Here is a 24,334-nt window from a genome sequence, read left to right as displayed (position 1 = left end):
AATTTAAATTGTTAGAAAAACCACCTTGAAAAAATGACATTATTTAAAAGGGTAAACATGTATAATTTATAGCCTCAAAGTTATTGGGAACAATAATGCAAGAAATTTTTAAAAAACAGAAAGGTACATAACTAGCTTTACAGACACAGATGCATAATCCACAACTGTTTCATGAAATTAAGTTTAAACTTTTCACAGATTTCTCTCTGATAAATCTGTTTTTTAAATATAGTTTAAAGGCTGTTAATATACATTATGCATAGTGCTCATGTTCTTTCTCACCTCTTTGCTATCCCACCAGGCTACAAGAAGCCTCATCCCGTTCTTCTTAACCTTGTACTTTCCCTCCAAGATTTAGCCTGTATAAACCTTATTAATAGGTCCATGGCTCTTTGCATGTTGTTTCCCTCATTACACTGTGAGCTCCTTAAAACTGGGGCTGTCTTTTGCCTTCCTTTGTATTTCTAGTGTTCATTACAGTGCCTGGCATAGAGCAGGTACTTAATAAATGCTTGTAACTTGATCTTATTCAAAACAGTACAATTATCAGAAATGCTAAAAGGTCCTCATAAAGAACCTCACAGCTACCAATTTCAGCTTGGTCTTCCTTATCCTTCTGTCAGTGACATACATATAAACTTCTGAAATATTTACAACACAAAAACAGGACAAGAAATTAGAAACTATAGGGAAATGGCATGAAATGAAAAATAATTTCTGGTGACAAAAATTATTTGTTAAATCTTAAAATGCTTTATAAGGATGAGTTATTTTCTCTAAGAAACTAAAGGCTAATTTTACTAAATTAAAAAGTGCAATTCTAGTTCTGTCACAGTATATTCTGAGGTACTAGAAAGTTTCATTGTGTCACACTGTATTTTCCCCTTTTTTGATGTCCTACTAGCTATTCTATTTGTATGTATAAGAAAACAATTTTAAGTTATAGAAATTATGTTGAGATCTAGGGCTGGGTTTTGGTTTTCCCACCCGGATGATTTCTTAATCATAATAATCCTACATCTTGTGTAATTTAAGATTCTAAATGTGGATTCTAATCTGTTCCCCCAGTTTTGGGGGAAATTGACTAAAATCACTGATAAAATGAGTTTAGGTTTTTAAGGGTTTATTGAACAATAGAAAGAGAAAGACTGAGAAGAGAATTCCAACTTCCTGGCATTCCTATCTTTCCTCAAGTTTTCTGTGAAGTCCTCTGCTGCCACCCAAAAGAGACCGAGTTCTCCGCGCAGGCTCTCTTTCCTCCTTCCTGTCCCCTCCCAGAAAATAGGAGGCTCCTCAAGTTGATTGGCTGGTAGCCTTGACAGACAGCACCCATGAGCAAACGTCACTTCCTGACGCCAGAGAAAAGCCACATGGCCTTGCCCTCTGAGGCGTTTTCCTCATGGTGGAGCTTTCCTATAGTAAGTCTCCAGTAGGTGGCATCATTCCAATCATTCCAATCTAAAATTCTTTGCTTCAGAGTAGATGCTTACATGGGGGCTAGGTAAAGCAAATGCTGGCTACTAATAATGTAAAAGACCTCTAAGAAGATTCACTTAGAAATTTTCAACACAGTACAAAGATGTTTTCAAGATAAAAGTGTCAAGAACAGTTTTAGTAAACAGTGCTCTGAAAGTTATGAAATCAAAGTTATTAACAAGGGTAGCTGACATAAAGAAATATATGGTTCATAGTTTTCTGGTTCACAAAAGTTGCTTTCTACTAAAAAAAAATAAAAGCTACTTTCTTATTATTTCTTTATATTACACTTTGAGAAATAATTATTAATAATCAATATCTTGAGGGATCCAGAGATCTCCCCTTCTTAATTCTCTCTCCTCTCTATTCAAAGACTAGGTCTCTTTGAGAGATTTCATCAAATCTCATCTAGGTCAAACTCAAGCCCATAGAAGAAGCCTTGTAGAGACTTTCTTTTGTCTAGATAAGCTGAAGGGCTCTACTGATGAGATTTGGCCAGCATGAACCAATTCTAGGTGGGATCCATTGTGCCACCATAAACTTGGGTGGGCATCTCTACATTTTTGCCTGATGTCATCTTTACTTCAGTCAGTATCCCCCAACTTCATTTTAATATAACCCACCTCCAAATCATGTCAACCAATTAGATCTGATTGCTGTGTGATGGACCTTCTTCAGTGGGAAAGGTATATGAACCAGAACCAACCACAAGGAAGAGGTCTTTGGTCTGAGAGAGAGGGCCATAGACCTCATTTTATTAATAACTTGCCAGTCATATTAATAAAATTATGCTACCCAGATACTATCTCTCTCATATTTTTGTCTCACCACCAGAGCACTTAGGATTTTGTGAGATATGCACATATTAGACCCTCAAAAATTCTGGTTAATAAATAAATAATTCATATAAGGGCCAGGCTTTTCTGACCAGCCGATCTTGTTTTGTAATTGTACATTTCTTTTCATCCATTATTTTGGTATTTTTTTGCAAATCATTATCATTATCTGTTGCAGCTTACTCATGTATTTCTTCACTGCCTTCTGAGGAATTAGTTTATAAATTAGACTAACTTGTATAAATGATCCTTCTACTAAGAATGGAAGATGTTCATTTTTAAGTATTTTAATGCTGTCTGGGGCAGTTGGTGGCATAATAGATAAAGCACTGGCCCTGAAGTTGGGAGGACCTGAGTTCAAATGTCACCTCAGACACTTACTAGTTATATGACCCTGGGCAAGTCACTTAAAACCAATTGCTTTAAACATCAGGGGCCATCTCCAGTCCTCCTGATGTATGTCTTATCACTGGACCCGGATGGCTCTGGAGTAGTGAGGTTGGTGACCATGTACAGTCCTCCCTCAATTAAATCCAATTCACTGCAGGTCATGATATCACCTCCTGATGTCATTGTCCTCTTCAAGAATGAAGGACAAATAACACAACACATTCTAATGCTATAATGTTCCATGACTACAGCCATACAACACTACCAGTAGCATATGAATATTAAGATTGATCTTTGTTTCTAAAATTTTAATCATTTTTTTAATTAATGTTTTTCCTGAATTCGGACTGTCTCCCCCCCACACCATTATGCCAGGTTAAACACAGATGTAAATTCATACCAGTAAGCAAAAAAGCAATAAGGTATGTGTGTGTATGTGTGTGTATGTACATATATATATATGAGATACTTACATTGACTTTGAAAGCTTGAACAGTGTTATCCAAGAGAAGGATATTGCAGACCACCTCTGTATGTTGTCTGTCTCGTGCCAGCTCGGATGCTCGTACATTGTAAGTTCTGCCAGCTGGCAATCGGAAGCGTGCGGTCATTACTGTCCACACAGGGTCTTTGTAAATAAGAAAAAAAATAATAGTATGGTAAAGAAAGATACAACATGACCCTTAAAAGATGCATGTTAAGGGGCAGCTAGGTGGCGCAGTGGATAGAGCACCGGCCCTGGAGTCAGGAGTACCTGAGTTCAAATCCGGCCTCAGACACAACACAACACTTACTAGCTGTGTGACCCTGGGCAAGTCACTTAACCCCAATCGCCTCACTAAAAAAAAAAAAAAAAAAAAAAAGATGCATGTTAAATTTTACCTTAACAAATTTAAAGAAAACAAAAGAGGACCAAAGAATATTTGGCTACATTTTATTTTAAACAACTTTTAAGTAATTAATTTCAAGTAGTTAAACATGTCATGACACCCTAAGGGACCTGTGGATAGATTTTTGGGGGCAAAGGGGTTAAAAACTTTGATGGGAGAAAAATTATATCTACTATTTCATTCACTTCTAATTTAAAGATTTGTGAATTTTTCTTTATTTTGATAACAATATTCAGTGTAATTTTGATAACTATATTCAGTGTAGTTTCCTTTTTAATCCTATATATATTATTTATGATTTCAAAAATGTTATTCTGAGAAATGGTCCAGGGTGGGGCAGTCAATAACAGAAAAAAAGTTAAGGATTCCTTATTTAAAGCAGACAGAATTCCAGTTTGACAATAATTTTCAAGTAAGATTTTCAATAATTTTCAAGTAAAATTTTTTAAACTGGTCTTTTTCTTTCATTTTTTTATAATAAATATCATATTCAAATAGAATATAACTGAATAAGAGGTCTCACCTCTATCTCATATAGTTATAACTTTTTTTTTTTTTTTAGGCAATGGGGGTTAAGTGACTTGCCCAGGGTCACACAGCTAGTAAGTGTCAAGTGTCTGAGGCCGGATTTGAACTCAGGTACTCCTGAATCCAGGGCCAGTGCTTTAACCACTGCGCCATCTAGCTGCCCCTAGTTATAACTTCTTGCTATTTAAGTATTTATATTTTGAAATTATTATTTGCTTTACAGAACTTCAACAAAATTAAAACTGACGTCAGAACAAGGGCAAAAGAAATCAAGAAAATTTTCAGAAATTACTATATACAGCTTCATACTAATAAATCTAGAAATCTAAAAGAAAACTATAAAATGCTACAATAAACAAAGCAAGAAATGGATGAGCTAAATAGCTTCATCTAAAAGAGAAATTAGACAGTCCATTTAAGAGCTGCCCTACAAAAAGAAAATATCTGTCTTAACTCCACAAAGATTCATTGGGGAAAAAAACTATATCATGTTGTTTTTGAAAAAAAATTAAAAGCCATATAGAAATGCAATTAATTTGAATAAATATTGTGGACAAAACACTGTGGTAGGTTATAGAGCTAAGAAGACAATAACGAAAATAGTCCATCAATCAATCAACAAGAATTTATTAAGTACTTACTATGTATCAGGAACTATGCTAAGTGTTTAGGATACAAAGACAAAAATTAAACAGTTCCTGCCATCAAGGCACTTTTACTTTACTACAGAAGATAACATGTGTGGGGCAACATGGTAAAGTAGAAAGTATATAGGATTTTTGAAGTTACAAGACCAGGGTTCAAATCAAGTCTCTGCCATTTATTATCTGAATGACCTGACACAATTCACTTAACCTCTATGAGCCTTAATTTCCTAAATTGTAAAATGAGGTAACTGGAATGAATGGCTTCAGAGGTTCCAAACATCTCTAAACATATAATCCCATCAGTGTGTGCACACGTGTGTGTGTGTGTGTGTGTGTGTGTGTGAGAGAGAGAGAGAGAGAGAGAGAGAGAGAGAGAGAGAGAGAGAGAGACTCACTCTCACACAAAACATGGTGATTTGGAGAAAGACCTCTACCAACACATGAAGATGGTGATATATGAGCTGAGCTTTTAAGGAAAACTGTAATCCTACAAAGTAAATGCATGAAGTCAGTGCAGTCCAGGCATGGAAGACAGGCAATAAATGCAAAGGAGGAGGAAGGAAAAAAAGATAGTGTCCTATATTAGGAACAAGAAGGCTAGTTTAACTGGACCACAGAGTGTGATGTGAATAATGTATATTAAGTCTGGAAACAGAGGTTGGAGCCAGGTTATGAAGACTTTAAATGACAAACAGCTAAGTTTGTATTTGATCCTACATGTACAGGGAACTACTGAGTAGGGGAATGGCATTCTCAGAAATCTGTTTTAGGAATATGATTTTGGCAGCTATGTGGCTTATGGACTGGAGGGAGAGACTTGAGGCACAGAAACAATTATAACACTACTACAACTGTCCAAGCAAAAAGCAATGAAATTCTCTCATCAGTGGTATGAATAAAGAAAGGGACAAATTTGAGAGCTTGTAGAAATAGAATCAAAAATACTTTGAAAATGAATATATGGGTGAAAGAGAGTAAAGAGTCCAGGGTTTCTCCAAGTTTATGTGAGAATTATGACCAAGGAAATGGCACATTTAAAATACAATACTTACTAAGCACTCACATGGTACAAAGGACTGTGATAGGCACTGAGTGAGAAACAAAGTTTAAAAAAACATAATCCCTGCCCTTCACCAACAGCAAATGATAACAGTATTAGAAAGTCATCACTCCTTCACTCCCATATAATGCAATACACGAGGTTTTCTTGGCAAAATACTGGAGTGGCTTGCCATTTCCTTCCTTCAGTGTTTTAAGGCAAACAGAGGTTAAGTGACTTGCCTAGCGTCACAAAGCTAGTATGTGTCTAAGGCCTGATTTGACCTCATGTTTTCCCGACTCTAGGTCCATTAAAGCTATCCATTAAAGTCACCTAGTTGCCTCCCAGTTGATTGAAAGGTTTAGAGAATACAAAATCCCATAAAGTTTATTCTTTATTGATTATAAATAGCATTTGATTTAGTAGGGCAAAACACTGACTTAGCTATTCTAACAAAGTGTTTCCTATACATGGATGTAAATACAATTTAAGATTTCTTTAAAGTTATAATTATCCCCTGGTTTCTGATCAGATTGTTCAACCAGCTATGATTGTCAATATCAAATGAAGCATAAAACAGAAAGGCTGATGATGTTCATCAAGTATGATAGAAAGAGAATAACTTTCACACCAGAAAAATGCTGTTATCACAGAAAAATGAGACAGGGAGGGAGAATGGGTAAGAAAGGAGAATTGCAGAAAGGGACCTCAAGGCTAAAAGAGAGTCTTGCAGGCAACTAAAAGTAGATATAGAAGAGAATTTCAAGGCCAGTAGTCTAGCTAGTCCAAGTATGTCAAAGGTTAAAGCTAGTTTGTACTGAGCTTTCTTAATTAGCTTATGCATATTAACTGCCCACACCTCAAAGGCAGAGACTACCACCATTTTCAAACACACGATGTATACATAATGGGAGGGGGACCATGTTACGGGGAAATATGTAGAGGTGTTCCAGGAAGATTGTACACCTCTGAGTCCTCAACCAAGTTGATGAAGAGGGGAGGGGAATGTGCATTAGTTTCAGGGATAAAAAGGAATGTTTGCTGTGGCAGAGCATACCATTTTTCTATTTATAATGCATGCCCATTCTTGCAAGAATGTAATAAAGCCTTCATATATTCACCAAAAGGGAAAGTCCAATATTTTTATTTCTGACAAGTTTCAAATGTTTGGCCCCATTATGGAAGATTCCAGCATAGACTTCAGATGGTGAGTTCTCCAGATGTTATTGTTTGCAAACAATACTATGTTAATTGCATTAAAACCTGGAACATTATAGAATCTCTTAAATCCATAATCATTCAGATTCCAAACCATTGTGAATGTAAAGTGCTTTGCAAACCTTGGTGTATATAAACACATACACATTTCTGTCCAACCTATATACCAGGGACCTTCCTTTAAATCTCTGGACAATGCATGGATACCAATATGTCAAAAAGATCTTTTATCATATATTCCTTGTTCTCAGCACATAACTAGTCCACTTTGTTTTTCAGTCATACATCTCTCTGACATTCTTTACTCTTCTTCTCGAGTGCAGTACTTCCTTCACACATATTACAACCTACATTCATGTTTGCCAGATACCTCTGTGTTTCTTTTCTTTTTGGATGACTCTCAACTTTATCATCACTAGGGTTATTAGATGGAATCTAATTAGAAGGTCTGGGTGTAATTCTATTATATTGGGATGATTTCAAAAAAAGACCATTCTTCTTTTGTATGGGGAAGAGGAATGTACAGGTAGTGGGGAGAAGAGAAAGGATGAATGGAGTAAATTATCTCATATTAATAAGGCACATAAAGAAGAGAAAGCAAGTTAAAAGAGTTAAAGGAGGAAATACACAGTAAAACTATACTAGTATGGGATCTTAATTTGCCTTTATCAGACACACACAAATCTGAACATAATATAAACAAGAAAGACGTTAAGTACATGAATAAAATGTTATTAAACTTAGATAGGACAGACCTCTGGAGAATACTGAATAGGAACAGAAAGGAGTATGGCAGCTTCATGAAAATTGACTGTATTCTGTCAAAGAATTTCACAAACAAATGCAGAAAGGCAGAAATATTAAATGCATCTTTTTCCTGACCATAACAAAATAAAAATTACAATCAATAAAAAGCCTTTATTGATATAAATAATAAAAGGCAGTTAGGTGGTGCAACAGATAACATGCTAGGCCTGGAGTCAGGAAGATTCATCTTCCTGAGTTCAAATGTAGCCCCAAACACTAATTAGCTGTGTGACCCTAGACAAGTCACTTAACCTTGTTTGCCTTAGTTTTCTCATCTGTAAAATGAGCTAGAGAAGGAAATGATAAACCACTCCAGTATCTTTGCCAAGCAAACGAGCACAGTAACCTTGTGGTTGATAAACCCAAAGATTCCAGCTTTTGGAGCAAGAATTTATGATGTGACAAAAACAGTGGGAGAAAACTGGAAAGCAGTCTGGCAGAAACTAGTCATAGACCAATACCCCACACTTTATACTATAAGCTCAAAACATATGCATTATTTAAACATAAAAGATATTATTATGCAAATGAGTGAAACGTGGAAGAGATTACCCATCAGATCTATGGACAGGAAGAGTCTATGACCAAACAAAAAATAAATTTACAAGAGGCAAAATGGGTAATATTGATTATATAAAATCAAAATGGCTTCACAGAAACAAAGCCAAGGCAGTTAAAATTAGGAGAAAAGCAGGTAACCGGGGAAAACATCTTTGCAGCAAATTTCTCTGATAAAGATCTCAGTTCTAAAATATATAAAGAACTAAGTCAAATCTACAAGAATAAGAACTATTCCCCAATTGATAAATGGTCAAGGTTAGACATCAAAGTTACCAAAAGTTATATGAAAAATGCTCTAAATTTCTAATAACTAAAGAAATACAAATGAACAACTCTGATAAACCATATCCCACCCATTAGACTGGATAACATAACAAACAAATGCGAGAATATGGAAAAACAGTTATGCTAAAGCATTATTGGTACAGCTATGATCTAACTCAACCATTCTGGAAGGCAATTTGGAACTATAAAAAATCAATAAGCATTTATGAAGCACCTATTATGTAGGTGGCATGGTGGATAGAGTACCAGCACTGGAAATTAGAAATATAACATTAGTGAGTAGGTGGAAAATATCTGTTCTCAGGAAAGGACCTGATTTCAAATTTGAACTTACTAGCTGTGTGACCCTGGGCAAGTCACTTAACTATCTTTGCCAAGAAAATCCTAAATGTGGCCACCAAAAATTGGACATGACTAATCAACCCCCCCCCCCCAAAAAAAGCTAAGTGCTGGGAATACAAAAAGAGGCAAAAGATAGTATCTGCCCTCAAAGAGTTTACAAACTAATGGGGGAAACAACATGCAAACAAATATAGACAAAGTGAGCTATATACAGGATAAATAGGAAATAATTAATATGGAAGGCACTGGAAATAAGAGAGGTTATGAAGGCTTCCTATATAAGGTGAGTCTTAGAGAAAGGGTGGTCAGTAGTTGGAGTTATGGAGAGAGTGTGTTCCAAGCATGGTGAAATAGCCAGAGAGAATACCCAGAGAGGAGAGAATGGAGTACCTTGTTCATGGGACAGCCAGGTCAGTTTCACTAGATAAAGAGTATACATATTGCAGAGTAATGTGCAAGAAAACAGCAAAGGTAGAAGAGGGTTCTGAACGTCAGAGCATTTTATATTTGCTTCTGGAGGTAAACTGTATATAGCTTGTGACATAGCAATACCACTATTAAGTCTATACCCAAAAGAGACCAAAGAAAGAAGAATGACCCATATGTACAAAACTGAGCAGATACCCATCAATTGGGGATGGTTAAACAAATTATGGTATATAAATGTGATGAAATACTATTATAAGAAATTATGAAGGGGCAGCCAGGTGGTGCAGTGGATAGAGCACCAGCCCTATCTCTCTCTCTCTCTCTCTCTCTCTCTCTCTCTCTCTCTCTCTCTCTCTCTCTCTCTCTCTCTCTCTCTTTCTATCTATGGAACTGATTGAAATTTACAAGAATCTAAGAGCTAGCCCCCAATTGATAAATGGTCATGGCATATGAACAGGCAGTTTTCAGGATATGAAAGCCATGTTATCAATAGCCAAGTGAAAAAATACTCTAATATCACTATCTAAAATCACTAATAATTAGAAAAATGAAAATGAATCTGAGATGTCACTTCATACCCATCAGATTAGGAAAACTGACAGAAAAGGAAAATGACAAATGCTAGAGGGGCTATGTGAAAACATACATTAATGCACTGTTGTTGTTGGAGCTGTGAACTGATCCAGCTTTTATTATTATTTTTTTTTTTGTGAGGCAATTGGGGTTAAGTGACTTGCCCAGGGTCACATAGCTAGTAAGTATTAAGTGTATGAGGCCGGATTTGAACTCAGGTCCTCCTGACTCCAGGGCCGGTGCTCTATCCACTGCTCCATCTAGCTGCCCTGATCCAGCTTTTTTTAAATGATAACCATTTTTATTTAGTAGGCATTACATATCTGACAAAACACAGCAGACAAAGTGTATTTTTTTTTGTTGTTTTTTGTTTTTTTTTGGTGGGGCAATGAGGGTTAAGTGACTTGCCCAGGGTCACACAGCTAGTAAGTATCAAGTGTCTGAGGCCAGATTTGAACTCAGGTCCTTATGAATTCAGGGCCGGTGCTTTATCCACTATGCCACCTAGCTGCTCAGACACAGTGTATTTTAACAGTTCAAGCAAACTTGAACATCATAAGGCAAGAAATAGTATTAAGAGGGGCAGCTAGGTGGCACAGTGGATAGAGCACTGGCCCTGGATTCAGGAGGACCTGAGTTCAAATCCGGACTCAGACACTTGACACATACTAGCTGTGTGACCCTGGGCAAGTCACTTAACCTCAATTACCTCACTCCCCTCACCCCCCGCAAAAAAGAATGGGTAGATCAAAAAACGAATTATACAGACAACTGATAATTTAAAGATAACAAGGAGAAAATAACCCAAGTAGCACTTGGAAGGAAATCTACCTATCTAAACATTTTTATCGATAAAAGAGTTAAAGGAAAGATCAATAAATTGAGCCTTCACTAAAAAGATCTACAATTTTTTTTCAAACTTACACTAAACTAGAAATTCTGAAAAACATCGAAGAAGTGAAGATACTTGTTGATTTAATAAATAAAAGTAGGAACTATTTTGGGGGAGGGAAAACTGATAGAACAGATAACTAGCTAATTTGAAATCAAACTGTCACTATCCAGAATTAAAAGGATGAATTCACAACATATGAAGAAATAAAAGAAAATATTTGAAACTATTTTGTCCAATTATATGCCAATAAAATGAAATATAAAATACTTTCAGATCAGCTGCATAAGAAATAGAGAACTTTGGACTCATGATGGAAAATGTTCTCCAAATCCAGAAAATAAGAACTGTGGCATCTAGATGCAGATCGAACCATACTATTTCTATTTTTTTGGTTTTGTTTTTGGAAGTTTTTCCCTTTTGCTGTGATTCTTCTTTCACAGCATGACTAATGCAGAAATATGTCTAATGTGATTGTACATATATAATCTACATCAGATTGCTTGCTGTCTTGGAGAGCGGGGAGGGAAGGGAAGAAGGGAGAAAAATTTGGAACCAAAAATCTTATGAAAACAAATGTTGAAAGCTATCTTTACATGTAACTGAAAAATAATGAAATACTTTTATGATTAAAAAAGATTATGAGTTGTAAAAAAAAGGGAGAGAACTTTAGCCCAAGAATCTCAGAAAATGATTTGAATAAGCAATAAAAGGTCTTCCAAAGAAAAAGATCTAAAGAATTTACAAGCAAATTCTGACAATCATTTAGGGAAAAATAAAGTCTAACATTAGCTGTTTGAAAAAATAGGAAAATAAGGAAGCCTACCAATTCCTTTTATGATTCTAATAGCTTGATACCTAAAACAGGGAAAGTTAAAACAGAGAAAGAAAACTACACAGAGTGATGGCCCTAATGGATAGCAATGAAAAAAAAAATTTTTTTTTAAATATTAACAAGGAAACTATTCCAACATATAACAAAGATTATATACACCATAACCAAGTTAAGATTTATACCAGATACCACCTGACACCTATCAGATTGGCTAAAATTACAAAAAAGGAAAATAATAAATGTTGGAGAAGCTGTGGAAAAATTGGAACACTAATGCATTGTTGGTGGAGCTGTGAACTGATCCAACCATTCTGGAGAGCAATTTGGAATTATGACCAAAGGGCTATAAAGCTGTGCATACCCTTTGACCCAGCAATACCACTTTTGGGTCTTTTCCCCAAAGAGATCATGGAAAGGGGAGAGGGACCCACATGTACAAAAATATTTATAGCGGCTCTGTACATGGTGGCAAGGAATTGGAAGTTGAGGGGATGCCCATCAACTGGGGAATGGCTGGACAAGTTGTGGTATATGAATACAATGGAATACTATTGTGCTGTAAGAAACGATGAGCAAGAGGAGTTCAGAGAAACCTGGAGGGTCTTGCGTGGGCTGATGATGAGTGAGATGAGCAGAACCAGAAGAATATTGTACACAGTATCATCAACATTGTGTGTTGATCTACTGTGATGGACTATATGGTTCTCACCAATGCAGTAGTACAGAAGAGTTCCAGGGAACTCATGATAGAAGATCTCCAAATCCAGGAAAGAAAAAAAAAAAAAAACTGTTGAGTATAGATGCTGAATGAACCATACTATTTCTTTTGTTTTCAGTGCTGTTGTTTTTCCATTTTGAGGTTTTTCGTCATTGTTCTGATTTTTCTCTTATAACATGACTAATGCAGAAATATGTTTAATGTTATTATGTGTGTAAGTGTGTATATATATATATATATATATATAAAACCTATATCAGATTATCTGCTGTCTAGGAGAGGGGGGAGGGAAGGGAGGGAGGGAGAAAAATCTGAAATTGGAAAGCTTGTATGAACAAAAGTTGAGAACTATCTTTACATGTAACGGGGGAAAAAAATACTTTATTTAAAAAAAAAAAAGATTTATACCAGAAATTCAGGGATGGTTCAATATTAGGAAAACCATAAACATAAATGAACATATTGGTAATAAGAGCAACCAAAATGATATGATTACATCTATATCAAAATGTTTGAAAAGATATTGTTAAAAACACCAAAAAGCATAAGAATAAATTTACTTTTCTTAAATATGACACATAGTATCTACTTATCAAATCCTAACTTCAATCCTAATTTCCCATATTTTCCCCTAATTCTGTTTCTAACCCAATTATCTAAACCCTAATCCTATTCTATATTGGTTCCTGAGTCAAAGCCTAGTTCTATTTGTAACATATATCTAACATTAATTCTGCTTCTAATTAAGCATGAGTCCTTGGTGATAAGGCAATTTCAATAAGAAAAAGAAAGGATGTCCATTATCATAATTACTATTTGATACAGTGTTAGAAAAGCTAGCTATAACGATAAGAACAATAAATTGAGGAAATAAACAGAAGCAAAGAGCAAATGAAATAATAGCATTTTGCTGATGATAGGATGATTTACTTACAGAATTCTAGACAGTCAACTAAAAAGTAACTGAAATAACTAATAACCAAAAAAGCTGTAGGATATAAAATAAACTCAAATAAATTATCAGAATTTCTGAAAATTATCAACAAAATCCAGCAGAAAGAGATAGACAAATTCCATTTAAAATAACCCTGGGCAGTATAAAATATTTAGGAGTCTACCTGCCAACACATACAAACAGGAACTCTGTGAATGCAATTACACACAAAATATTCTCTGTACAAATAAAGATAAATGTAGATGATTAGAGAATTATTAATTACTCACTGTTGGTTAAGCCAATATAATAAAAAATGACAAAACTGCCTAAATTATCATAAAAATCAAGCTACCAAAAGATTATTTTATAGAGGTGAATACTAACAAAATTCATCTGAAAGAACAAAAGGTCAAGAACCTCAAGGGAAATAAAAAATAAAGTGGGAAGAAAGGGAGCCTAGCGGTACCAGATCTCAAACTATACTTCGAAAGCTGTAATCATCTAAACAATTTGGTACTAGGTAAGAAATAGGTCAATCAGTGGAACAGGTTATACAACATAAAATACATAAGTAAATGCACACAGTAGCCTAGTGTTAAATACAAAGATCCTAGTTATTGGGCTAAGAACTCACTATTTGACAAAAACTGCTAGGAAAATTGGAAAGTAGTCTGACAGAAGCTATGTATAAACCAACTTCACACACCATATGCCAAAATAAGCTACAAATGAGCTCCTGACTTAGGCAGGAAGACATCAGAAACAAATTAGAGGAGGATGTAAAAAATTACCTTACAATTACCTTAAAATTACATTTTAAAAATCCATCTAAAGGAGAGCATGACCAAACGAGACAGAAAGGATCAAAGTGGGTAAGACAGGCAATTTTGATTACAGAAATTAAAAGGGACTTGCATAAACAAAATGAACACATCTAAAAATTGGAAGAGAAGCAGGCAATAAAAATCTTTGCAGCAAGTTTTTCTGATAAATGTTTCAATTCTAAGATAAAAGGAAATGGAATAGTTGATTCAAATTCATAAGAGTCAATTCTCAATTGATTAATGATTAAACGATACGAACAGACAGTTCTCAATGGAAGAAATTCAAGCTATCAAGAAGCATATGAAAAAATACTCAAAAATAACTAGATAACTGCAAATTAAAAGAACTCAGTTTCTTCCTCATACCTATCAGAGTGGAAAAGTAAGCAACAAAAAGGAAAATTACAAATGATGGACTGTAGAAAAACAGGCACGTTAATGAAGTTTTTATCAGTGGTACTGTGATCTGGTTCAGACATTCTGAAAAGCACTTTGGAACTATACCCCAAAATTTATTAAACTACATACCATTTGACCCAGAGATACCTTTACAAGGTCTATACCCCAAATGGATCAAAAAAAAAAGAAGAAGAAGAAAAGAAGCCATACATACAAAATATTTATAGTAGTTCTTTTTGTGATGGCAGAAAACTGAAGTGACAATCAACTGGAAACTGGCTGAACAAATTATGATATAAAAATTTAATGGAATACTACTGTGCTGTAAGACTGATGAAGTAGAGGCTTTCACAGAAATCTGGAAAGACTTATATGAAATAATGCAGAGTGAAGTGAACAGAAGCAGGAGAACAATTTATACAACTATTGTAAAGACAGAAAGCTTTGAAAGCTTAAGTACTCAAGGCACTGATCCAACCCTGACTCAAGAGGATTCGTGATGTGACAAGCTACTCATGTCCCGACAGACAAGTGATATACTTAATATGTAGAGTTAAGGCATTTTTTAGACACTGTCAATATGGGAATTTGTTTTGCCTGAGTATGCATATTTGTTACATTTTGTTTTCCTTCCTTTTAAAATAGGAAGAGGTGAGGAGATAAGTAGTAGATTTTCATTAATTGAAAAAATATAATAGCTCATTTTTAAAAACAAACATTTATTTTGAGACTAAAAACGATCCACTGATCATAAGTTTTTTGCTAGAATCATTTCATATTATAAAGTCTAGGTAGCTGGCCAAACCGCACACTTGGTTAACCACATACTTGGATGAAACTTGTGCTGAATGAAATCCATCTGTTTTGTTCCATGTTTATGTTTTCTAGATCATAAGTCAACTGAAAGTTCACTGTTCAGAGATCAGGGGAATCTAAGCTTGGCCATCCTACAAATGCAATCTTCATACAAAACTAAAATAGCTAAAAAACAAGAAAAAGGGACATCAAACATTAAAAGGCAAATGCTTGTGAGAACACAATATTCCCACCCATGCCCCCAAACTGTTATGTTGCTTTGTATTTATATGTGAAAATATGTAATTCTTGCCTACACCATGGGAATATTTATAAAGTTTTTAAAATTATGTCATAAACATCCTTCAAATACCTAGTATTAAGAGAAATCTCACAAGCAGTCAATTAAAAAGTCATTAGCATCTAAAATGGCAGGAAAGTTTCTTTTATTATTAAAACTATGTAAACAATATTATAAAGATTGTACCTGTTCTTTTGAGGTCAGAGACCTGTGTCCCTTAGCTATCTGATAATCAGTTCTAAGGATATAGTTCTTGCTTTTACATGTAAATTCTTACATACTATTGGCTCCCTTTGAAACTGTAGTATAACTTAATTTGGATTCTACTTGTTTGGTTTGAATTCAGATTGTTTCCCTTCTCTCAAGATGGCTGACCAAAAAACCCCAAAGGAACCAAAGGGAAAAAGGTCAAAAAGAAAAGGGCCAGAAAGTAAGATGTAGCCTAAAATGCAGTGAAAAAGTCTAGAATGCATTGCAGCCTGAACCTGGCCCTGACCCAAGCAATCAGTAGATACTTGAGATCTGCCATGCACAGAGGGCCATGTACAAGCCAAAGTATGTAGTACTAAAAACCTAGATTGAAAGGAAAAAAAAAAAGAGAGAAGGTACCTGCTACCATCTCAAAGCCAGTTGGTAGTGATAAGAACCCAAGTGGTAAAGATTCCCAAAATGCTATGATTTGCCTAGAAAACTGCTAAAACATGGCAAAAAGCCCTGCTGTCAGCATGCAAGGAGACTTCGATCTAGCATTAACCCTAGACACCGTTCTGATCACTGGCTACCACAAGGGCAAGTGGTTTTCCTGAAGTAGCTGGCTAGTCACTTGCTACTGGTGACTGGACCTCTGATCATCAACCATGTTCCTCTGTGAAGGACCCATCAGAAATCAGTCATTGCCACCTCTACCAGGGTTGTTAACCTTTTGGATGTAAAAATTCCAAATCATCTTACTGAAGCTTACTTCAAGAAAAAGAGGTTCCATAATCCTAGACATCAAGGAGAGATTTTTGACATAGAAAAATGAGAAATATGAGATTAAAGAGCAGCGAAAGGCTGATCAGAAAACAGTGGAGGGGGCAGCTAGGTGGCGCAGTGGATAAAGCACCCGCCCTGGATTCAGGAGGACCTGAGTTCAAATCTGACCTCAGATACTTGACACTTATAGCTGTGTGGCCCCGGGCAAGTCACTTAACACCCCCCCCCCAAAAAAAGAAAACAGTGGACTCTTAGATCCTGCCCCCAAATCAAGAAAATTCCTCAACTCACTGGCTACCAGTGTTCTGTATTCTCTCTCCAACTGAGTCTATCCTCACAAACTGGTGATTGGAACAACAAAAAATCATTCAGACTGAATGAAAGTTTATCTTTGCATTAACTTGCATCCCATTATCTATGGAAAGGCTTTGCTAAGGTGAATCAATAGTATAAACAAGAGTGCAAGAGGAAAAAAAGAGTCCAAGGAAAAATTATAAAACTACTTAAGGGAACAAACTATTCTCAAGAATATTAGCAACATATCTAATTCTCTTACCCATAACTGACAAACTAATTATAAACTCTAGCCATCTTGTTTATTTTTTATCTATTTATTTGTTTGTTTATGGGACAATGAGGGTTAAGTGACTTGCCCAGAGTCACACAGCTAGTGTCAAGTGTCTGATGCCCAATTTGAACTCAGGTCCTCCTGAATCCAGGGCCAGTGCTTTATCCACTGCACCACCTACCTGCCCCCTAGCTATCTAATTATTAAAGCAATTCTCTTCATGAGATTTGAGAAAGCAGAAAACTGAAAATAATGTTTATTTAGACTCAGCCCAAAATTTCAAAGGATCACAGATTTAAAGCTAGACCTGATTTCTGAGGTAGTTTTACAGATGAAGCCCAGAGAGCTTAAGTACCTTGTCCAAAGTCACAAAAATAAGTAAGGGAACTGGAACAAGACTGCCTCGTGGAGCTGTGAAAGAGCCAGCACTCCACTCTGGAAGAACTAATATCCAGTTCAGGCTTTAAAACACTAGCTGAGAGATGAAGGATTCAAATTGTCAGTACCCCATCCATTGCCTAACAAAGTCCAAATTTCTCAGCCTGGCATTCAAGGCCCTCAGGAATCTGGCCTCAACCTATCTTTCCAGGTTTACCAACCCTCCCTTTCATGGACCTTATGCTCAAAGCAGATTACTATGAACCATTCTATAACTCATCCCACATTTATTCACCTCTCTTCCATTACTCCATATACTCTCTCCATCTTGGATGCTTTCTTCACAATGAATGTCTTAAAACTATCTCAGAATATAACTATTATTACTAAATATTTCCTATTGCATCATAAACAGGTGGCAGAGTGGATAGAGCCCTGAGCTTGGAATCAGACAGACTCATCTTTATGAGTTCAAATCCAGCCTCAGACACTAGCTGTATGACTCTAAGCCTTTACTTAACCCTGTTGGCCTCAGTTTCCTCATCTGTAAAATGTGCTGAAGGAACTGGTAAGCCACTCCAGTATCTTTGCCAAGGAAACCCCAAAACGGAGTCATAAAGAATTGGACACAACAAACAAAAAGATGAAAAAAGACAAACTTCCTCAAGCCTTTACTGTGTTTCATATTTTTTCTAATCCATAGATCTAAGAAATGCTAGTTTTTGAGTTGTTTATGGTGCTGAAATTTCTTTTAGTAATAAACTGTTTCCTGTAAACTACTTAAGCCAAAAATAGTAACAAAGTTCAACCTATTCCAGAATCACCTTGAATTCAAATGATTTTTTTTTGTTTCTTTGTTTCAAATTATCTGTTTCTGTGATCATATAAATGTTATAATCACAGGTCCTTGGCTTTTCCTTATTTCAAGTATGAACATTGTGAGAATCAGAGCTCTGCCCTGGGGAGAAAGCATGTGACTTGGCGTCCAGGAAGTTACATTTATAGAACTGCCTGTAGTCATGTCAATCAAAGCTACCAGCCAATTGGCTTGGAGCTGTGCATGTGGACGGCCCTGCTTCCTGTTTCATAGAGAGCTTCTGGGAGAAGCAGTGAAAGATCACTTTCTTTTTCATTTGGGACATCGGCTTGGCAGCAGAATTCCATGTGGGCTGCTAGGAAAGGAGGGTCCCTCTTCGTTTGGGACTTTGGCTTGGTAGGAGACAGAGAAAAGGCGGATAGAGAAAAAGAGAGGAAAGTAGAGAGACTTTTCTGGTGTTATGGGATCCCATGTATTGTCTTTACCCTTTAATGAATCCTTAAAAGCCTAAACTCTTGCTGAATTTATCAGTAAATTATAGCCAGTTTCCCCCAAAAAACTGGGGGGGGGGGCAAGCTAGGCCCCACATTAGATTTTAAACATCACAGTTTGGCTGACCACGAAGAGGAAAGCTGAACCTCGATCTTCTGATCTTCCAGTTGGGTAAGAAATTTCTCCTAGCCTGTCTCTTTAAATTCCAAAGTACTGGGGCGGCTAGGTAGCGCAGCGGATAAAGCACCGGCCCTGGAGTCAGGAGGACCTGAGTTCAAATCCGGCCTCAGACACTTAACACTTACTAGCTGTGTGACCCTGGGCAAGTCACTTAACCCCCACTGCCTCACTAAAAAAAAAAAAAAAGTACTGTTAAGTACTGGCTGTTTTCCCTTTAAATTTTAAATGGATTCTTTAAACTTCCTAAGTACCCCTTTTTTAACTTTAGCTTGGCTAATCAGAGAAGTGGAAAAAGTCATGTTGACGCTTGGTCAGTTTGAATTTAATGAATTTTTTTATTCCTATTCTTAATTTTGCCGGGCTTTGTTATGTGGTATGGAAAATTCTACATGTCATGGAGGAGATTAGAATGAGTATTATTCCACAGGATTCTCCATTAGGAAAGCTACTCAGGGATTGGAATAAGGGAAAACTTATAGCAAAAACAACCATGACCAGAGGAAAGCTTATCAAAATGTGTTTTATGTGGCATAACGCATTACAGGAAGAATGGCACAAACATGGGTCATTTAATTCCCAAACATTGAGGCATTTGCAAAGAATCCTATGCCAATGTCCACCTGAACATTCACTTTATTGGAAAATCTGGGTCAGGGCAAGCAGGGATTATGATACTGGAGATACAGGACAAGGAGACAAGCTTTAAGGACAAGCTTAAATCTGAGCTTGTTTTTCAGACTCAAATGATAAATGACCCAACTCAATCCAAGCTCGAGCTTAAATGCAAGGCCTCTCAGACCAAAACACCCAATAATCCAACTCAATCCAAGCCCAAGATTGAATGCAAGGCCTCTCAGACTGAAACTCCTCAATGACCCAACTCCTATGCCCTCTCCCTCTATTTCTTCCATGCCAACCAAACAAATAAGAAATCATTCACCTGTAGAGAAGACAGAGAAGATCAAAAATTTCCCCCTTCAAGAGATCCTCACCCATGGTCAAAAAGGTGCTATACAAAAGCTCAGACAATACACACCTTTTGTGCTCAAAGATCTGATTTCATGGAAACAAAAATTCCTAAATTTGATGAGGATCCCACAGCAGTTATCAGCCAGTTTAGGGCAATGTTTAGAGGATATCAACCCACTTGTAATGATGTTACTGATCTCATAGAAATAATATTATCCTCAGGGGAAAGAGCTGATATAATAGCTGCAGCAAACTCCTTAGAAATATCAGGGGGGCAGCTAGGTGGCGCAGTGGATAAAGCACCGGCCCTGGGGTCAGGAGTACCTGAGTTCAAATCCGGCCTCAGACACTTGACACTTACTAGCTGTGTGACCCTGGACAAGTCACTTAACCCCAACTGCCTCACTGAAAAAGAAAGAAAGAAAGGAAAGAAAGGAAAGAAAGGAAAGAAAGGAAAGAAAGGAAGAAAGGAAGAAAGGAAGAAAGGAAGAAAGGAAGAAAGGAAGAAAGGAAGAAAGGAAGAAAGGAAGAAAGGAAGAAAGAAAGGAAGAAAGAAAGAAAGAAAGAAAGAAAGAAAGAAAGAAAGAAAGAAAGAAAGAAAGAAAGAAAGAAAGAAAGAAAGAAAGAAAGAAAGAAATATCAGGAAAAGTTGCTATTGGATGGCCTTTAGAAGACCCTGACTGGGACCTGTTTTTGTTTGTTTGTTTGGGGTTTTTTTTGGTGAGGCAATTGGGGTTAAGTGACTTGCTCAGGGTCACACAGCTAGTAAGTGTCAAGTGTCTGAGGCCGGATTTGAACTCAGGTACTCCTGACTCCAGGGCCGGTGCTCTATCCACTGCGCCATCTAGCTGCCCCTGGGACCTGTTTTTTAAAAATATATTATTAACTATAAGTGCTCATCTGAAAAATTATAATCGGGCCAAAAGTCCTTTCGTGGTCACCATTCAAATGTAAAAAATATTTTAACTTAACTAACTGGGAGCCTAATCTGTGGATTTTTGGCTGGCTATCTGACTGCTTTTGATTTAGTATAGGCTGTTTAAAAATTCCCACAACTGCTACTCCCAAATTGATAAGCAAACACCTCTTTCTTCAATTAAAACAATGGGGTTCATTTATGAGAATAAATGTAAGTGATAAGGGTAAAGAAATGCAAAGTATAGGACCTGAAGCCTTTTTAAACTTTCTCTCCTACAGCCTCAAATCTCTCACCTGAGGGTATGCTGGCTGATGGCGCTCCCCTTTCTCAGTCTCCTTTCTCTCAGTCAGTCCCCTTTCACTTTCACTGCTCTGCTCCACTCTCTGTGTCATACTTGTAGAGTCCTCTGACAGCACCCTTTCCTTCTGTATCATTTCCCTGGTGTCTCCTTCCTCTGGAGCGTCTCCTTAGCCTTCCCCTTTTCACTGTGTCAACCTCCTGGTGTCTCTGCCCCCCCAGACTATATATCCCTTATCTTCATCCTCCTAAACTCAAGCTGACTACGCCTACACATGCCAAGCTAGGGCAGGCCGAGCCCCATGCCTAGCGCTCCGGGACCTGGGGGCTAGGTGAAGCAAGCTCCAGTGTCCCTCAGGCCTCCTGTGCACCTTGCCACTGCACGGGCATGAGCCATGCCATGCCACGCCCAGGGCCTGGGGTTTTCATCTGCACCGCTTAGCCAGGTTCAGAGGCCCCTGCAGCTGAAACAGAGGGAGAGGGGCACCAGCCCCTCTCACATAGAGAAAAACCCTGAGAGCCTGGGGCTAATTTTTTTGTCGCCCTCAGACCCCAACATCCCTGAGCATTTTGATAAATTGAAGGAAGCAAGGGAAACTTTGTTGAAGGCAATGGAATCCTGTGCTAGAAAGACTGATAACTGGCAAAAATTTTTAGATACAGTTCAGGAACCTAATGAGATTCTATGACAGACTATGTAAGCATGCCAGGCAATATGCTAGACTAGACCCATTAGACACTAGAGATGCCCATGTTCTCATTTTATACACCAGTCCTTACCAGAAATATGGAAATATTTTGAAAGGCAGTATCCAGGTTGGAATACCTTGAGCCCTGACAGACTTAAAGAAATAGCAACATATACTTATGAAGGAAATGAGAGGGAAGAAAGGAATAGATAGGGCATTTTAGCTCCAGTAAAAGAAACAACAAGGCAGACGAGAATCACTATCAAGCCCCTAGATTTTGCTACTACTGCAATAGACTGGGGCACATAATGCAGTACTGTAGGACCATGCAAAGAGAACAGAATCAAAACAGATATAATTTCTCTCAGAAGAGTACAGAGAAGCAGAATCAAAATAGATATAGATATTCTCAGGGGGCTACAGAGAGACAGAATCAAAATAGATATAGATCTTTTCAGGGGGATACAGAGAGGTAGAGTCAAAAAAGTTATAGGCCTTTCCAGAGAGATATAGAGGAGCAAAATGAGAACAGTTATAGACCCTCTCAAAGGGGTACAGATCAGAGAGATATAGATGGTGCTGGGGAGGGGAAAGGAAAGAAGAATCTGAAGACTTTATCTTTCCAGACCCTGGGATTTTTAGCCCTCTTGCGCCAGTCCATTCACCTCCCCAAAATAATGAACCCCACATAACCCTTAGGGTTGGGGATACTTACTATGATTGTTTATTAGATGTACATCTGAATGTACATCTACTGGATCTCTAAATGTAGTTGGCATTTCAGGAAAAGCACAATCAGTTGCAAAATTAAACCCTCAAATAGTGAATCTGGGCCCATTAACAGTCGAACATTCATTTCTACTTATGCCTGACTCTCCTGCAAACCTATTAGGTCATGACCTCCTTTGTACACTTAGAGCAACCATATCTTGTTCTCCAGATGGTAGCATTTCCCTGGAAGTGCCAGAGGATACTGTTCATTTACTGCCAATTTTGATCTCAGACACTCAGAAAAAAGTGGGGGATACATTTGAAATTCCTTCTGATATTCCTGAGTCCCTATGGGCTTCCTCTTCTACTGATGTAGGTCTCCTTAAATCTGCTCTGCCTGCTACCATTAAGACCAAAGATGGCCCACAACCATCCATTCCACAAAATCCCTTATCTAGAGAAGCCATTGAGGGAATTTCTTCTATAACTGAGGCTTTGACAAACCAAGGCATAATTGTCCCATGCCCTTATTCCCTGTGCAATACGCCCATTTTGCCAGTTAAAAAGCCCAAGCCTGGGCCAGATGGCAAGCCTGTTTACCATTTTGTACAAGATCTGTGAGCAATTAATTCCTGTTATATCAAGACATCCAATAGTACCTAACCCTGATACTATCATTTCCTCATTCCCATGTGAAGCAACAAGCTTCACAGTGGTTGATCTATGCTCTGCTTTCTTTTCAATACCATTACATCAGAATTCCCAATACTTGTTTGCCTTTATCTGGAAGAATAGACAGTGGACTTGGACCAGATTCCCACAGGGATTTGTTGACAGTCCCACACTATTCGCTCAAATTTTGCAGCAGGATTTAGCCTCCATTACCTTCAAAGGTTCCACTTTAGTCCAATACATAGATGACTTACTCCTGGCTGCATCTAATGTTGAGATTTGCCAGGAAGACAGCCGACATCTGTTATTAGAGTGGCACAAATGAGGCCATAAGGTCTCTAAGTCTAAAGTACAGTGGTGTCTACCTCAGGTGGAATATTTGGGTTTTCTTTTGGCTGCTGGCACATGATCCATCTCTCCTAAGTGTGTCCAGACTATTCAACAACTCTCTGCTCCCTCTACTAAGAAGCAGCTAAGGGCTATTCTGGGAGCAGCTGGATATTGCAAACAATTGATACCCTCTTTTGGTGAAATGACTAAGCCTCTTACATCTCTAACCAAAAATTCTGTCCCAGAACCTTTACAGCTGGATTCCCAGCATCTTTCAGCTATAATAGAATTAAAATGGGCCTTACTATCAGCACCTGCACTAGGACTCCCAGACTACAGTAAGTCTTTTACTCTTTTTGTACATGAACACAATGGAGTGGCTTCTGAGGTCCTGACTCAAAAATTAGGACCTGTCCAGTGCCCAATAGCTTATTATTCCACCCAATGTGATTCGGTAGCCACTGGGGCGCCACCTTGCCTTAGGGCAGTTGTGGCTACTGCTCTTTTGGTAGAAAAAGCCTCTGATCTGGTCTTAGGTAACCCTCTAATTGTTCAATGCTCTCATGAAGTTGAGGCTCTCTTACTACATCATAGGACACAGACTTTTTCAAATCA

The 24,334-nt window shown here is 37.3% G+C and overlaps 1 protein-coding gene across 1 annotated transcript in view; it reads right to left on the bottom strand.

Moving 5' to 3' along the window:
* Positions 1-24,334, bottom strand: part of PTPN4 (protein tyrosine phosphatase non-receptor type 4) — a 225,434-nt gene that overhangs the window by 171,626 nt on the left and 29,474 nt on the right. The window contains 1 exon segment of the mRNA XM_043998589.1: positions 3,176-3,330. Coding sequence (XP_043854524.1) covers positions 3,176-3,330 — 155 coding nt within the window.

This window comes from Dromiciops gliroides, chromosome 3 (assembly GCF_019393635.1).
Source record: "Dromiciops gliroides isolate mDroGli1 chromosome 3, mDroGli1.pri, whole genome shotgun sequence".
Classification (NCBI taxonomy): Eukaryota; Metazoa; Chordata; class Mammalia; order Microbiotheria; family Microbiotheriidae; genus Dromiciops; species Dromiciops gliroides.
This window is presented reverse-complemented; position numbering and strand designations above follow the sequence as displayed.